General features: G+C 37.7%; 2 protein-coding genes across 3 annotated transcripts in view; one reads left to right on the top strand and one right to left on the bottom strand.

Moving 5' to 3' along the window:
• LOC113509239 (coactosin-like protein) overlaps window positions 1–17,684 on the top strand; it is a 37,465-nt gene extending 19,781 nt beyond the window's left edge. The window contains exons 1-5 of one of the 2 annotated variants that reach the window (XM_052903592.1): window positions 6,383–6,784; window positions 9,351–9,433; window positions 10,602–10,712; window positions 12,151–12,280; window positions 17,016–17,684. In XM_052903592.1, coding sequence (XP_052759552.1) covers window positions 6,443–6,784; window positions 9,351–9,433; window positions 10,602–10,712; window positions 12,151–12,280; window positions 17,016–17,132 — 783 coding nt within the window. In that variant the 5' untranslated portion in view covers window positions 6,383–6,442 and the 3' untranslated portion in view covers window positions 17,133–17,684. Of the gene's footprint in view, window positions 1–6,382; window positions 6,785–9,350; window positions 9,434–10,601; window positions 10,713–12,150; window positions 12,281–17,015 lie in introns of those variants that run through there. The other variant, XM_052903597.1, reaches the window with a different exon arrangement.
• LOC113509238 (origin recognition complex subunit 5) lies at window positions 14,970–16,732 on the bottom strand. The gene has a single exon (XM_026892556.3). It carries the CDS (start codon window positions 16,632–16,634, stop codon window positions 15,249–15,251), a length of 1,386 nt encoding a protein of 461 aa, XP_026748357.2. The 5' UTR covers window positions 16,635–16,732; the 3' UTR covers window positions 14,970–15,248.
• Window positions 17,685–18,696: the final 1,012 nt, after the last annotated feature.

The following is an 18,696-nucleotide window of genomic DNA, read 5'->3' as shown; positions in this document are numbered from 1 at the left end:
CAGCAGCGTCTTAAAACATCTATAAAAACTTAACTGCGGTTGCTAGGGGGGAAAGGGTTTGTTAGCAATGGAGTTTGACAGCCTCATTGCTAGCAATACGCCCTATCAGGTCGACCTCCATGTGGTTCCCCCTGGAAACCACCGTGAACAATTCTTGTCGAATTCGTCACGATGGGCTAACTGACCTGCTTCATTCTCACCTATCATCCTTCACTGGTGCCCCGCCGGTGTATATCGATAGCGCGGGTGGGGTTACTATTTCATTATCACCCATAAAAATAATTGCGGTTGCCAACTCGTCTGCCAAGCGTGGCAAGTATGGGGAAGGCTTATGTCTAGCAGTGGACAGTTAACAGCTGAAAATAATAATAATAATACATTGTCTAGTATTTAATTATATTAGTAAGATTTATTGATTTTTTTTAAATAGTATTTCTAGGAAAATATCAAATTTTAATTTATTTATTTACACTTTATTGTACACACTCTGGCCGACAATCTGGACAAGCTAATGGTTATAGGCAGGATAGGATGGAAAAGAGCACGCGGACGATCGCCTAGTCGATGGTCGGACCAAGTAACCGCCGTTACGGGACTGTCAATTGCAGCTGTCCTACGAGAAGCTGAAGACCGTGCAAAATGGAGTAACATCATAAGAGAGGCAACAGACTTTCAAGTGCACGACTTTCAGTAGTGAAGTGGACAAAGAAAGAGAGAGAGAGAGTACATAACACACACTACATAAAAACATAAAAAATATGACAGAGGTATGCAAATGTACAAAGGCGAGTTTAACTCTACAGGAGTACTTATCAAGCAAATCTAAAGTGGAAAGGCTCGTCAACGCCAATGCTTGGATCAGTTATCGATCTGTTTATGAATCATGAGATTGTTGACTTACTAGCTGAAGTGCTGTCTATATTTGCCTACTGTTGGAATCATCATTTCTTTATAAGTGGGGGAAAATGAAAAGGTAACCCCACCTGAGCTAACGGTAATTATAAGCTGGCGGGGTAGCAATGAGGTGGGGAAGGGATTTTTATTAATGAGAAGATGAGTTCGTATTTCTAGTAAAATACTCTGTCAGGTCGACCTCCACGCGGTTTCCCTTGATCTCGAAACAATCGTGGTTAATTTCTAGTGAATTCGCTACGTTTGTCCAACTGACATGTTTTCATCCTCACCTATCATCCCCCACTGGTGTCCCGCTAGTGTATACGGATAGCTCTGGCGAAATTATCATTCCATTTCCATCCCATAAAAGGAAACTTGCTATGTCACGATGAAGTCGTTTCCTTTTATGGAAAAAAAATTATAAGCACTCCAAAACACAGGGCGCATCGTCATTCCCCGATCGGAGATCCTGAATTATTTTGAGAAGGAACTCCGTCCTTTTCTCTCTTTTACGGCAAGACAAGGACAACACTAATTCCAGCTTTGGCACATCAGACTCACCATCATCTGGCGTTTCAACCAAGACAAGGTCAACAGTTTGATTTAAATATACGCCGTGACGTGGCGGGTTGAACGAACAGATCGTACGTTAAGTACGTTAATAATACCGGTTTATGGCACACGTTGGTAGGTACCTAAATGTTTGTCATACTTGTAAATTAGTGATGCACTCGCTTGGATCGAAACAACTACATACAATGAAGATGTCGCCACTTTACGTTTTAATTTTAGGACCCTTACGTTGAAAAGAGGGGCGCTTAACTTCCGATTCGGAGTTCCTATTACCAAATGTCGAGAAATGTTTATAGAATTTATCTAAGAATAACGCAGAATCTACCATATATTTACATATTTTGAGACGGATTATAAGACACCTACGGAGACAAGCAAAATTTTGACAAAATTGCGAAATTTATTATAATAATTGTACAACAATATGTAATTACTAATAACATAGGAATATAGTATATAACAGTAGAATATTGATTAAACATTATTTAATTAGACTGGCCACTACCAAGAATACTGGTCATTAAAAAATATAATTTAAAAAATAAACTTTTCGTTCTAATACACAAATGGCAATGGCGTCATGTCATAGATTAAGTATCGCGCGCTTAGTTTAAATAAAAAAAAAATTAGATCACACAGATTAATAGTTTATTGTTCTGGTGGGGGGGGCGGGGGTCACTCTATAGTCTCTGGTGGCGACCCCTGCTAGGATAATCTGTATTTATTGCAGATGATATTTTTCCGAATTTACGTTCAATCTAGTACGGTATTATTTTGGCTGCGATGCTATTAAAGTTATTATTTGAAAGAGTAATATCGCTAGACTGTTTTTTTTTAATGGATGATAATGGAATGCTTGTCCTGGCTGTGCTAACGGTATATGCTGGCGGGTCACCAGTGAAGGCTGATAGGTGAGTATGAAAAGGCAGGAAAGTTAGCCTACCGTGATGACTATACCTGGAATTCAGCACGATGGTTTCCAGAGGGGCCACGTGGAGGTCGACATAACAGCGTATATTGCTTACCAAAAACTTCAGCACTATTATTACAACTTTAAAAGGCCGGCAGCACACCTGCAATGCCGCTGGTGTTGTGGGTGATCATGGGCGGCGGTAGTCACTTACCATCAGGTGAGCTGCATGCTCGTTTGCCCAGTGTGTTGTAAAAAAAAATATATTTTTCTCTTTTACATTACAGATCTACATAGGTATTATTAATCTAGATTAACTTTTTTACTCTGTCCAATTAGTTGTTCTTTTACTACCTACTTATAGTTTTTATAATCAATTCCTTTCTCTGAATCATTGTAATCCGAATTCTATGTCAATTTGACCTCAATCTACGGACTTTACAGTGTCTATTGTGTTGCTGAAATCACGGAAATTATTTCAGTGTTACACTAAACAGCTTCTTATTCATATTCTTGTTTAAAAAATATCTACTTACCTATAATTTAAGAATAAAAAAAACAAGCTTTCAACAAATTTATAAAGGAGCGATTTAGGAGTAAATATTAACACGTATGTTTTGCCCCGCAAAAAATTGCCTCTTCATCAAATCTTGGATAAACTCCGTGAAGAAACATGAGAATTGGTAGATTGAAAATGTGTGTATTGAAGAGCGCTCAAAACAAGTTTTTTTATACTACTTCAGTGGCAAACAAGCATATAGATCATCTGATGGTAAGCGGTTACTGTAGCCTATGAATGCTAGGGGTATTACGCGCGTTGCCGACCCTGAAGAAACCTCTTTACCCCCTTTTTTTTTAAGAATTCCATACAGTAGTTTGTTGGGAAACCTCAACAGGTGTGGCGACGTTGCAACTATCAAAATTAATTTCAAAATTTTTAATATTTCTAATTGATAAAAGGTGCTATAAAACATATCATCATCGTCATCATTTCAGGTATAATCCGTCCACTGCTGGACATAAGCTTCCTCCATAGTCCTTCTGCCATAAGAAACGGCCCCGAACTACCTGCAATGAATAATATTTCAGGTCGTCACTCCATCTAGTGGGGTGGTGTACGGGCAAATGCCGTGTAGGGGGTAGTGCCACTCAAGAACCTTTCTTCTCGAAAACATATATAATAAATAATAATAATAAATATATACGGACAAATCACACAGACTGAGCTAGCCCCAAAGTAAGTTCGAGACTTGTGTTATGGGATACTAACTCAACGATACTATATTTATAATAGATACGTATATAGATAAACATCCAAGACCCAGGCCAATCAGGAAAAGATCGTTTTCCATCATGACCTGGCCGGGGATCGAACCCGGGGCCTCCACGTCGCAGGCAGGCGTGTTGACCGCTGCGCCACGGAGGACGACTTATTTTATATATATATATTATATATATAAAATAAATCTTATAAACATAAATTAACCCTTTCAGACCCCAGATTTTTTTCTTTCAAATTAAATATATTTTCGTGTTTTGGAGCCAGGCCATCTTGCCGGCACGCACGAGACTACTGCACCACCTAACCGCTAAAATGATTTTTTATTGGCTGGTTTAATTTTATTTAAACCGATTTAGTAGCTTAGTTTTTAAATCAAAATAACTTTTTTTTGCCATGATTTCATGTATAATATAGTATATGTTATATATGTGTTATTTATATATATTTATTCGTTTATATATGTAATTTTAGTATGTATGTATATCAATAATTATTAGTACCACATTCGAGTATTCTGACACTTCCCTGTGGTTGACTGGGAGAGAACGCTTTAAGCATTAAGTCCGCCATGTACACATATATCTACAAATGAATAAATAAATAATGTGGCGGTGTTTATTTCAACAATTTACGATCATTTTCTATTGCAAGGTCCAAATAACACGGCCGCACACGTAACAGCATGCGTGCAACGTCACACACCGTAAAAAAAATATAATTACCAATGAGAATAAACAGAAAATTAGACAGTAGCCACGACCGCTGTTCGCAGATCATATTCACATTGTGGTACACGGCACAAGCGGTGGCGATTTATTTTTAGTTCGTGGCTATTTTTTTTTATACAACTTAGAACGGCAAACAAGCTGACGACCCATCTGATGAAAAGTAACCGTCGCCTATAGACATGAGCAGTACCATGCACATAACAGAGTATACTGTTTCACCCATGATACCCCCCATGCGTTGCCATTCCTGACGATTCCTCTGTACACTGTAAATTCACTACCATATCCTACCCTTCAAACCGAAACACAGCAATGCAAACACAACTGCTGGCGGGAAAGGGATTGTTAGTAATGGAGTCAAATAGCCCCATTACTAGCATTATTCCTTGTCGGGTCGACCTTCACGTGGTTCCCCCTGGAAACCATCGTAGCTAATTCTAGTTGAATTCGTCAGGATGGGCTAACTGACCTGCTTTCATTCTCACCTACCATCTATCACTGCCGCCAGCGTATACCGATAGCGCAGCCGGGTCACCATTCCATTGTCTCAAATAATAAAAAATACCCTCCCCTCTAATGAACTCACTTTAATATTATTAATATTGGTATGGGTATCAAAGTACTAGCAACGCAATCCGGTTTCGCACGGTTCTTTTAATGAAATACAGCTCATGTCATTCGCTGTTAGGTTTTTTTTTTTTAATAAAATAAAGCCCATGTTATTCGCTGTTATATATCTCCTTTGGAAAATACACTATGTAGCCTGAGGAAATAAAAAACATCGTTACAAAGAACATCTTAAAATTTCTATCAATGATAGGAATTAGCAGCGAACTTTATAAAAGGGCGAACACAAAAGATCATAGAAAGGTCGCAGTGTCATAGGTTTTCTGCCTGAAAAAGCCCATCTCTTAATAATAATATTCGCTGTAAGCTACATGCCTTACGAGGTGATAGATAGATAGACACTCTTTATTCTCTCTTCCAAAAGATTACAATAGTAAACTTATTATAAATATAAATAATTACAAGAAATAATCACAACGTGATTTCATTTTTTATTTTACGTGTATTTATATACATACCGCGTAAATCTCGTGCCTTGCTCCGTCCCATATTGCTCCAGATACTGCAGTTTCACTGAAATGAAAGTGATCCGATGAAGCTGAGCTCCACGCTCGAGAGCCGCATACCGATTGTTTTACGGAAAACAGTTTTTGCCCGCGTGTGTTTATGGAATTTCTTAATTGGTGCTGTCTTCGAAGTCTCTTTTATTTTTTAAGTGTCTTTGGAAAAGCAAACAAATCGACGGCCAGTATGATGGAAAGTAACCATTGTATATTGACATGAATAGTATTAGTGTAGTGTGGTCCCGGTATAGAATGAAACCCCTTCCTGTAGGTGTCGTATGAGGCGATTATGGTCGAAGGATGGGCAGCAGTGTTTCTCTTAAAGCATCACCAAAATCTAACTGCGGTTGCCAATTCGCCCTGCCAAGTTATTATTACGGGCCTATATTCAGAAGTGCATAATTACCGGTTGATATAATAATATCTATCGAGATATTATACTGGCCAGGGATCTCTTAGTTTATCGAAACTAAGAGATCCCTGGTCAGTCTGACAGACTAATGTTATACCTTCATATCCAGTAATTTCCTTACCATATGAGTTCTGAATAATTAATAGAAAAATAAAATAACTAAATATAAAGAGGCTTCACAGCAGGAATAATTGTTGTTACAAGTTGACTTTAAGATGAAATCTTAGCTTTCTTTCTTTAAGCTGATACGAGCCTTTTAGTTCTGCATTTATTCTCGTTTCACAACGAAATTCTGAACAGAGCCATAGATCGCTGAGCCACTTTGATCAGTCCCATATGGCCTTCTTAGAATGTAATGTTTCATAAACATTACAACTGGCCATAAACAAATTATATAAAAAAGTAAACAACTAGCGTCAACGGTGACAGCTTTGTTAACATCAAAGGCATCAAAACCCCTAACAATAAATTCCTGGACCAAAAGTTTAACCGTAACATGAGTGAAGAAAAACAATGGATGCCAACAGTGAAACGCGCATAGAAAGCACATACAAAGCCATACAAGACCATATAGATAAATTGACAGAGAATCAAAACAATATATTATGTAAATTCGATGTGTTGACCAGTAACGTGGATGAATTGAGGAAGACTATTGCGCAGTTTTCCGACAAAGTTGTGGCGTTAGAGGAAGTGGCAACCGATAGGAGGAGGTTGAAGACTGAAATTAGAGTGTTGAAGAACAGGATCGACGAACTGTATGCTATAGTGAAGGAAGGTAAAGAGGATGACTCGTGTCCAAGCGATCCGCAAGATGCGGAGTCTTGTCATTCGGGGTTTTCCTCTTCATCCAAGGTACAGTTGACATGGTGTTAATAATGTGGATTAATGACCATAATGCTAGGAAGTTAGCTAATGCTCAGACTCTAAGAAATAAATTCTTTTCGAGTAAAAATAATATGTGTGTATTAAGAAGGACTGAACACTGCAAACTTAAGCACATGGTCCAACTAGGCTTTTATGCCCAGTGTTTGCAGATTTTGTCACAATGAGGAAGAAACATCGCAGCACTCAGTTTGTGGCTGTAGCCCACTCATACATAAACGTCTTAAAACTACTATCATTGATTGGAATTAGCATCGAAATTAAAAAAAAAGGCCATCATAAAAGATCATGGAAAGGTGGCAGTATCTGAAAAAGGTCGTTTCTCAAATACGTAATGCTTAATTATTAGCTTAATGTTAGCTTGAGAATTATTGTGTTTAATTTACTCACTGTTACCCCGTCAGCATATACGGATAGTGTACTCGGAATTGCCATTTCACTTGGGGGAAAGGGATTGTTAGTAATGGGGTCAATACACACGATACAACAGGTCGACGTCAACGCTATTCCCTTGGAAACTGTCGTGGTTGATTCTTGTTGGATTCGTCAGGATGGGCTAACTTATCAGCTTTTATTCTCACCTATCACCCTTTACAGGTGCCTCACCAGTGTTTACTGATAACGCAGGTAGGGTTTTTTTTTATGGGTGAAAATAGTATGGTAACCCCGCCTGCGCTAACGGTATACACTTGCGGAGCACCAGTGAAGGGTGATAGATGAGAATGAAAACAGACCAGTTAGCCTATCATGATGAATTCGTCAGGAATTAACCATGATAGTTTCCAGGGACTGCGAGGAGGTCGACCTGGTTGGGTATATTGCTAGCAATGGGATTCTCAGTCTCCATTACTAACAATCCCGTTCCCCCGCAGGTGGGGTTATCACCTATTACAAATCATTCCGCTTCCATTCATTAAAAAAATTGGTAAAAAAGAAGTTTGAAGTAATTAACAGAATATAGCAATCTCGAATTTATAACAGAAATGAAGGGTAATTACTGCGGTCTCTTAATATGAGATGTTAAATTGTATTTTACAACCATCTCGGTAACTTTCTTTTTTTTTTTAATTAAACCATCATTAATCAAATGTAAGTTTTATGGTGCAGTGTAAAAGATGAAACTTTTTTAAATAGACTGCAAAAAGAAGGCTCCAAATTTAAATGTTTTTTTTTATTTATACCAGAGGGAGACTTTGTACAAAAGTCGTTTGCTTGAGCACCTATGTCCCATTCGTGTTTCTACCGTGAAGCAGTTGTGTTTGCATGGCTGTGTTTCGGTTTGAAGGGTGGGATATGGCGTGAATTTACTGGGTACAGAGAAATAACACCTGAGTCCTCAGGAATGGCAACGCATGGGGGTTATGATGGATGAAAGAGTATACTCTGTTATGTCCATGGTACTGCTCATGTCTATAGGCGATGGTTACCACTTTCCATCAGGTGGACCGTCAGCCTGTTTGCCATTCTAAGTTGCACTAAAAAACACTCGCATACGAGTATTTAACATGGGAAAGGAAGCTTTTCCACGGATCAATTTACGAAAGTCTAATTGCTCGATAATCTTTAACATGTTTTATATTTAAAAGGATAAACAAGTGAATAACACTAAGCGCTAGTGCTGCCTCCATAGAGCGATTTAGGAACTAAAATTAGTATTATATATCGGTTATAATTATTACTAATCGAACACTAATTATCCTGCTTATCCAAGTGCATCTAATCCATCCAGCGATTAGAAAGCAATCGTGTTACGTAATAGTGTTATTTTCGTTAATGATCAATCGATTGCAATGTTTTTAATTGTTAATTTATAGGTAATATAGCTTGCCGGATGTAGATGTAGTCGTATACATAACTATTTACAAATAATTACGTGAGAATCGATGCGGTAAATCTCTAAATAAAATTCAACTCTGCCTACTCTGTGGTAATTGGTGACACAATAAAATAATTTAGTTTTCACTAGAGGCGATTACGCAGACGTTTGATTATGCTGCAATTTGAAAGTCGTTTAAAAATTTGAGACAAATTTTCAAACGACTTCATAAAAAACGAGGTTCTCAGTTCGATTGTATGTTTTTTTTATGTTTGTTACCTCATAACTCCGTCAGTTGTAAACCGATTTGGATAATTCGTTTTTTTTTATCTGAAAGGATATACTTTTTTTTTCTTTTGTGGTGTTCAGCCTGATATTAGGGTATTTTGCCAAAAGATATACTTACGGATAGGTCCAATAGTTTTTTTTTTAAATCGGTTCAATAGTTCAGTTTTTAAATTGAAATAAATAGTTTTATCCGAATTGAGAGGTTGGCTGGAAGAGATCGCTTTTAGCGATAAGGTCGCCCATTGTTTTTTCATTGTGATTATACAAGACTGTAATTGTTTGTATTTATAATAAGTTTACTTTTGTAATCTTTTGGAGGGAACAATAAAGAATATATATTAAAGTCAGTTTTTTTTTGTGGGGCACAATTTTTACTTATGTGGCTGTATTTTTTTTATTTGTGTAGTAACAAATCTTTTGTATTTGTTTCAGGTAACGATGACGACCGGCTTGGATCGTGACACAATCCGATCCGCGTACGAGGACGTCCGATCCGACGGCACACCCACAGAATGGTGAGACGCCCTGATTATTGCTTTGGTATTAAACAACCAACCGAATATAGCAATTGTTGTAATAAATATATTTAACAGTAACGGCAGTTATATAAGAAAAACTATTGCAAATTACTCATTAATTGATTTTAACGACGTTTAGCCTGTGTTTTTAAATTTATTAATTATCTATACCAGTGATTCACAACCACTATGCCGCGGCACTTTTGTGTGCCGCCAAATTTTAAAAGTGTGCCGCCAAATTTTGCAAATATTTAGAATTTTTGTCATAAACTATTTATGCAGTGTGTAAATGTAGTAAGTAAATAATTTTTATCTTTTCCTTTGTGTGCCGCCAAATTTTGAAATCGTTAAATATGTGCCGCAACAAAAAAAAAAGGTTGAGAATCACTGATCTAGACTGTAAGTAATTAAATTTTCGTTAATTATATGTGGTAGCTTCTAGTTTGCTTATTGTTGTCATGTATAGTTAGTTGGCCGTGTGGTCACGGCGTAGAATAGACCACCCCTTCCTTTCCCGTGGCTGTCGTAAGAGTCGACTAAGGGAGGGCGAGGGATGGGCAGATGCATGTTTGTTCTGGCATTACGCGACAATTATTGAAGTGGTACATACGGTTGTGTTCTTGTAGATTTAATTTTACAATCCGAGGTATATTTCATTTAAATACGCTATCTACAAGTGTTTTTTTTTTTATGGATGATAATGGAATGGTAATTCCGCCTGCGCTATCGGTAGACGCTTGCGGGGCACCAGTGAGAGATGATAGGTGAGAACGAAAAGAGGTCAGTTGCCCCATCGTGTGAATACACCTGTAATTTAGCACGATGATTTTCAGGGGGAACCGCGTGGAGGTCGACCTGCTAGGGTGTATTGCTAGCACTGGGTTCATAAGACCCCATTACTAACAATCCTTTTCCTCCCGGAAAGGAAGGGGTGGTCCATTCACCTTTAATTTAGCACGATGGTTTCCAGGGGGAACCGCGTGGAGGTCGACCTGCTAGGGTGTATTGCTAGCACTGGGTTCATAAGACCCCATCACTAACAATCCCTTACCCCCCGAAAAGGAAGAGATGGCCCATTCTATGCTGTCACTATAGTCATCCATCAGGTGGGCCGTCAGCTTGTTTGCCATTCTAAGTTGTATAAAAAAAATGTATATTCCAACAGGGCGGTGTTCAAATTCGACGGAGCCCGGATCGTGTGCTCGGCGCGCGGCAGTGACTTCACAGAGTTCCGCACACAGTTCTCAGACGACGACCGCGCCTTCGGATACCTAAGGTGATGTTCGTGCCCATAGTAGGCTATGGTCTGGTGCCCATCCCAGAATGGTCTATTGCCCATTCCAGAATTGTGTCGTGCTTTTTTTTGGGCAATTTAGAATGTCAAATAAGCTGACGGCCCACCTGATGGAAAGTGGTAACCGTCGCCTACAGAAATGAGCAGTACCATGGACATAACAGAGTATACTGTTTCGTCCATGATACCCCCATGCGTGCCATTCCTGAGGACTCGGGTGTTATTCCTCAGTACCCTGTAAATTCACTGCCATATCCCACCCTTCAAACCGAAACATAATCATGCAGACACAATTGATTCATGGTAGAAACACGAATGGGATAGAGACATGACTCTGTTATGCCCATGGTACTGCTCATGTCTATAGGCAACGGTTACTAACTTACTGCTTTCCATCAGGTGGGCCGTCAGCTTGTTTGGCATTCTAAGTTGTATAAAATAAATATCAGTGGGAGAAGTCGCTGCGTTCAACAAGTAATTAACTAAAATTGTATGTGTAATTAAATCTTCGAAACGTTAAATTCTCTGAAGGATATCACTATGATATTATTAATATAACTGGTTACCTATTTAGCTCGTCCTAGTTTCAGTAATTCCACACTCTATACTCTGGAAGAGTTCCAAAATTTGCAATGATAATAGTCCTCAAGTGTGACACACGAGGGATATCAAGGATGTCACAGAATATTCTAAATGTCCACGGTACTAGGTAGCTAATAAGAATTATTTTGTTTAATTCCGCTACCATATTGTATATGGTATTGTTTTGTTTAATTCCGCTCCTTCATAGTGAAATTAAACAAAATAATCTTAGTTAACTAACTAATGATATGGACTTTTGTATAAATAACGCCTAGTACGGTAAAATGTCCATGGTACTGTTCATGTCTATATACGACAGTTACCACTATCCATCAGGTGGGCCGTCAGCTTGTTTGTCATTCTAAATTACATAAAAAAATTAATGATGTAAATGATCGTTGGTATTTTATTGTAATTCACTAGTTATGAGTTTAGAATTATTTTGTTTAATTCCGCTACCGTTAATATGCGTGCGACTGCTAACATTTGAGCATTTTTTTTTTAATGGGTGATAATGGCATGGTTGCCCCACCCGTGGTGAAGGATGATAGGTGAGGATGAAGCAGGTCAGTTAGCCCATGGTGATGAATTCAATAAGAATTGTTTACGACGGTTTCCAGGGGGAACCACGTGGAGGTCGACCTAATAGGGTATATTGCTAACAATAGGGGTGTCAATCTCCATTCCTAACAATCCCTTTCCCCCCAACATTTGAGCATTGACAACTACTATTATTAGCAGAAGTTCTTTATTCTTTCATGTTTATCATCAATCTCCGACCGTTATACAGTCCGCGCACATGTTGCGACACGCGTTTCAAGTGTTTGATGGTTGGCAGGTTACAAATGGGCGACGAGATGTCAAAACGCAAGAAGTTTATGTTCGTGACGTGGGTGGGGCCCAACGTGTCGGTGATCAACCGCGCCAAGATGTCCACAGACAAGGCCATCATTAAGGACATTATATCCGTAAGTGACGTCTGAATGAATCGTTTAATAATCATGATCAACTTTGCATTACACGGTTACCACTTTCCATCAGGTGGGCCGTCAGGTTGTTTGCCTAAAAAATATAATAAGCATAAAAAAGTTACCGTTTTTTTTTTATACAACTTAGAATGGCAAACAAGCTGACGGCCCACCTGATGGAAAGTGATAACCGTCGCCTATAGACATGAGCAGTACCATGGACATAACAGAGTATACTGTTTCGCCCATGATACCCCCCATGCGTTGCCATTCCTGAGGACTCAGGTGTTCTTCCTCTGTACCCTGTAAATTCACGCCTTACACTATTGTACCGCTCGCCATCAGCAGACAATCCGTCCTTACATCTTAGAACCAAAATGGACACCCACAGTGCCGTTTCAACAGAACTTCCTTTCACGAACACTCAGGTTGCGGCATCATCTTCCTGCTGAGGCTTTCTCTAGAGTCTACAGCATGGAGTTCTTCAAAAAGGGCGCATTAAAGTTTCTTAAGGGTCGGCAACGCGCGCGTGTAATTCCTGGTAATATAGGCGTCCATAGCAAGTAACTCCGTTTACCATCAGACGGGCCGTATGCTTGTTTGCCACTATAGTAGTATAAAAAAAATTAAAATAAAAAATACCTTTATTGAATTTCGACCGTTAATTGCCAATATCTCTTAATGTAGGCGTTTACGTACAAAACTACAGAAGGTATAGAAAATACTACAAAATAAAAAAAGTACTTTATTTGATTTTAAAGTAAGTAGTAAAGTTTTTTTTTTTGATGGGTGAAAATGGTATGGAAACCCCGTCTGCGTTAACGGGACACGCTGACGGGGCACCAGTGAAGGGTGATCGATGAGAATGAAAACCAGGCCAGTTAGCCCATCATGATGAATTCATCAGGAATTAACCATGATAGTTTCTAGGGAGAACCGCACGGAGGTCGACCTGGTTGGGTATATTGCTAGCAATGGGATTCTCAGTCTCCATTACTAACAATCCCTTTCCCCCTCAGTAGTAAAGTATTATATTGAAGTAAAAGTTACAAAGATCTATTAGTAAATTTTATTTATTTCGTTTTTTTTTATTGATTTTTCTCTAAAAGATTTATTGTTAGATTCGTCACTGTGGGCCAACTGACCTGCTTCATCCTCACCTATCATCCCTCACTGGTGCCCCGCCAGGGTATACCATTCCATTCCATATTTATTCCATTATCATCCATTAAAAAAATTTTTTTTGGGACTTTTCATTTAAGGTAGGGCATTGGGCCTTTTAAGGTCCCCCTACTGCCCTAGATACGGCCGTGCATAAATGTAATGCTCCATTCTTTGTTAGCTTATAAGCGATCATTCACGGAGTTCAAGACACTGGGTCGTGTACGACATGGGTAGGACGGTATCAATTGTTCATATGAAATATAGAAGGATCTTGTAATTCAATTGTATTTTTTTTTTACTGTCTCACTTATTTGTAATTAGCCTACTTCGTTTGATTAAGCTGCATTTACATTACCACTAGTTTTTATCCGTGACTTTGTGCGACCGGCATAAATATGTCCGTCCCATATATATAGTGTAATACATATGTATCAAATATATATGTATTTGTATGTAAATCAAATATTTGAAATATGTATCGATCCTAAAATGATTTAAAACTAACGTCTTATTTGAGTCGCAGACGTCACCTTACTATGTGGGTTTTTTTTTTTTTCAATTGGGTGATAATGGAATGGTAACCCTGCCTGCGCTATCGGGATACGCTGGCGGGGCACCAGTGAGTCCATGATAGGTGAGGATGAAAAGGCAGGTCAGTTAACCAATCGTGATGAATTCCACTAGATTTACCTACGACGGTTTCCAGGTGGAACCGCGTGTAGGTCGACCTGATAGGGTGTATTGCTAGCAATGAGTCAATTAGAGCCCATTGCTAACAATCCCTTTCCCCCCTTACTATGTGGGTTAAGCCATTAAAGGCGATTTTTTTAATGGGTGAAAATGAAATGGTGACGACGCCAGGCGTTATTGGTATAATCTGACCGTAAGTCAGTTAGCCCATCGTTACGAATCCCGCTATGGTTTCCAAAGGGAAGCGCAAGAAACTCGACCTGGTAGGGTATATTGCTAGCAATGGGCACTTTAAACGTCAATACTAACAATCCCATAACCCTTCCATTAACGGCGCTAAGTGGTAACAAATAAACTGACTTTCATATTTAAAATATTCGTAAGAACTCTGCCATGCACTAAATTGCAGTGAAGATTTTCTTGACAGAAATGCATATATTTTGGGGTGAAATCTTCAGTCAGTTTATTACATGACAACCCTAAGCTGTAAAGAAGTGCAAACTTAAAGAAACTTTAGTCTTCTCTTCAAGATCTAGGTGAAGAGGAGTTCATAATGAGACTAATGGCCCCCTTGTTGGGGGAAAAGGGATTGTTAGTAACGGAGACTAAGAATCCCATTGCTAGCAATATACCCAACCAGGTCGACCTCCTCGCTGTTCGCTCTGGAAACTATCATGGTTAATTCCCGATGAACTCATCATGATGGGCTAACTGATCTGTTTTCATCCTCATCGATCACCCTTCACTGGTACGCCAGCGTATCCCATTAGCGCAGGCGGGGTTATCACTCCATTTTTATCCAACAAAAAAAAATATCCCCCTTGTTGTCAATATAGCCCCTCAGGATGACTTTTACATGGAATGGAATTTATTGTGGTTAATTCCTAGCGACTGTTACAGATTTGTAGTTTAAAGATGTTTGTGGTTTTGCTAGACCTGCCTGCCTCATCTCTCATTGATACTACTCTAGCGTAGAACAAGAGTACAGGCAGATGTCAAATGACAATTTAAAAAAACTATCTTATGAGTTTAATTGTTTTTACTAAAATTCAAAATACAATAAATAAAGTATACATTAATTCTTAAATTATTAAAAAAAACAATTTTATAAATGTTATATAAAATCATACAAATATTTCCTAACATTGAAACCAACTGTTTGGGCAACTGCTGATATGAAGTCATAGCCAACTATACATTTGTATTTTGAAACGTCCAAGTCTATTTCTTTGCTGCCAGCTATCAATTTGAGTTCTACTAAAGTAGCGATCTGTGCTAACAAATTACTCGTCAGCCCAATCTTCTCCTCTAAGATTGCATAGAATATAGCTAGCAAGCGATCTAATGTGAACACCTTGGGGCCCAGTTGAGTGTTCAGTTTCTCACTTATTTTGGCTTTAGCTTTGACCTGTTGCAATCGTTTCCTTTGCTTGCCATGGTTCTTCATAAATAACCTCTTATCTTCCTTTGGTGGGTTGTAGCTTGCCAGATATGCGGCTATTAATAGAAATTTTGCATAATATGGCAATTCGAAGCTCTGTGCAAAAGTTTTTGTCGATGTAAGCTCATCTTTCAGTGTATGCTCAAAATTATAGCACTGGGATTCATGTTCAGCATTCTCCTTGCCAGGTGAAGGGTTGCTCGACTTTGAGGCACTTATACGTAAATACAATAACTCCAAACTAGTTTTCAATATAGGTGATATGTGTCGCCATAGTTTAGACAAGTCCTGTGCTTGTATTTCACACTTAATGATTGGCTCGCAGTATTTCACGAAGTTTACGCGCGCCATATTCTGTAATTCAATTAAATCACGACACGGTCGATAGAACACGCTGAGAAATGCATTAAGAAAGTTGGCAAATAACTCTGGTTTCTCAAGTTCTTCTTTTATCTCAATATCTATATCATGATTGCTCTGCACATGTCGAACAAATGATTTGTGATGTAAAAATATAATTTTAAATAGTTCATCCTTGTTGTAATTGGGAAAGAAAATCTTTATAGGTTCTCGAACGCCCATTTTGAAATAAAAATTGTCGTAAACAAGGTGGGTGATAAAAATTGTACAAATATTCAAATTACACAATTCTCGGAGTCTCAGAAAAGCGCACATCACGCTTTGGTCCATAGTTCGGAGCCTCTCGGCTCTATCGAACACTACCACCATAGGTTCGTACCGAACAGCACTATTACCTATTCGATTTAATGCATTAGTTAAGTCTAACATCGTATCAGACTTGATCTCAAGGTCACTTCCAAGTTCAGTCAGAATGGATTCGTACATAAGTTTCGGTGAATAGCACTCTATACAATCCACAATAACATGTTTATACCCCAAGTATTTCAAAACAGACTCTATACACAAACTTTTTCCCGTGGCCATGCTGCCACTTAGAAACAAAGAATACGGTAACGGTTCATCGTAATCGCCCAGTAAATTTAATAAGTCATTTAACTGGCTTTCTCTACAAGGCACTTTCTTGTATAATTCTTCCATTTTATTTAGAAAATAAAAATCTGAAGAAGCGCATCTAAAACCCGCCACTATTGAGACAATTTGACATTTATTTGACAGCCGGCCGACTATTTGACACTTGACGTTTCGGTTCTTTCGCATTTAAAGCGCGGTCTTGTTACAGCGAATAGTGAACAATAATTATTAATTAGTAGTTATGAATTATAATTACATTTGATTAAAAAAATTAATATTAAAATGTTTAAAATTTTTAATAAAAATGTAACTTACTACAAAGTTTGTGATACATACGCAATATGTTGGCAACTATTTTCCATCAGACGATTCATATGTTTTGTCAACTCAATGGCACAAAATGTTATTTTAATTTATAGTTTATTGACTTAATATTATTTGTTACAGAATTTTGCGGTGGAATTACAACTGGAGAGCCAAGCTGAAATAGATATTGATCAATTCAAAGATGCCCTTAATAGGGCAGGTGGAGCGAACTATGGGACGGGTATCAGGGATTTATGAATTGCACAATAAATTATATGTAAAAGTTTATCTTACCGCAGACATACGTTTCTTCAATAAAAAAAAAAAATCAAAACACTATGGTAAGATAATTTTGATCGAATTATGGCCATCATCGGGCCTCAAAATTGATTTTTTATGGTAGACTTAATATTGAATTTATTTTAAACATGTAATTAGTCATTTCACAACAAACTTAGTCTTTATTTTTGTCATAATAAAAATATATTTATTTTTTTAAAATTCGATATCGGGAAGTATTTTTTGGATATAATTATAATTGTAAGAGAACTCATAATAATTTATTTAGCAGCATATTGTGCAATTACTTTGGTATCGTAATATAAGATTTTTGCCAAAAATTTTAGCAAATGTTGCCATGTAGAAGGCGCGGATAAGTGCATTTATTTTTCGTCAACATGTATTTTATGACCATGTCGAAATTTTACAATGTATACAAAATTTTGGATTTTATGGGCTTTTATACATTGAATAGTGTTATTACTCAGCATTATTATTGGTAAAACAACTGAAATACAATTAACCAACATACTCCAAGTATTTTTATTTCATTTTACTACCTCTAGAGTGTCAGAGTATCATTGCATCTATTAGTATTAATGAAATTCACTTTAGAAATTTAAACAAATTTCAACAAAAAATGTGCCTTTGATTAATGAATCGTAGAGATTTAAAAAACTTTTTTTTATGAGTGATAATAGAATGGTATCCCCGCCTGTGCTGTCGGATATACGCTGGCGGGAGAACCAGTGAGTCATGGATAGGTGAAGATGGAAGCAGATCGGTGTCACCTATACTACGTTTGCCTATACTGTGTCGCCACTCACGAACCTTTTCGAATTGCAAATAGCAATAAAACCAGGCTTATCTAAAATATAAATTTATTTACCAAAAAATGTTAACGTAAAAATGCATTTATTACAAAACATTGTTTGTTAATGAACATGAAATTATAAGAAATATCAATATGGCGTATTGATTTGGCTCTGTCGAACACACTTTTAACTTATATCTAAATTATTTATACCGATCTATTTGTATACAATTAGTACAAATACATATTTTGATAATGCGAGCACTTAAATTCTTTAGATACATAGTAAAAAGACAATTGAAAATAATGTAAAATAAAAACGTTAAAAAAGTAATACCACAGTATGGACACTCCCTGCCGCCCGCTGCGATCTAACCTCACCCCCTCCCAAACACGAGTCAGTTACCACATTCTATTTTCTCCAGTCTATGCCTCAATGGTTGCTGATGTCAGAGAAGGATGGGGGATATATTATTTACGTGGTATGAAGAGGACAACGTTACAGCTCAATCCACATTGATATGAAATGAATTTATTTTGCTAGAATGCAGGTGGTTTCAGATGGAAGAGAAGTTGTTTACATTTCCCATAAACATTCTGCCTCTACAAGTATGTCGGCGTGCAAATTATTAATGAGAAATTTATATAATTCATAATTAATACATAATTTACATTGGCAACGCATGGGGGGGTATCATGGGTGAAAAAGTATACTCTGTTATGTCCATG

The sequence above is a fragment of the Galleria mellonella genome, unplaced genomic scaffold (assembly GCF_026898425.1).
Source record: "Galleria mellonella isolate WM207_F2 unplaced genomic scaffold, CSIRO_AGI_GalMel_v1 utg1053, whole genome shotgun sequence".
In the NCBI taxonomy this organism is placed as follows: domain Eukaryota; kingdom Metazoa; phylum Arthropoda; class Insecta; order Lepidoptera; family Pyralidae; genus Galleria; species Galleria mellonella.
The sequence above is the reverse complement of the archived record's forward strand: the minus strand, read 5'-3'. Positions and strand labels throughout refer to the sequence as shown.

Coding starts and splice junctions, on each gene's coding strand:
- LOC113509238 (XM_026892556.3), bottom strand. CDS start 16,634: ATGGAAGAATTATACAAGAAAGTGCCTTGTAGAGAAAGCCAGTTAAAT.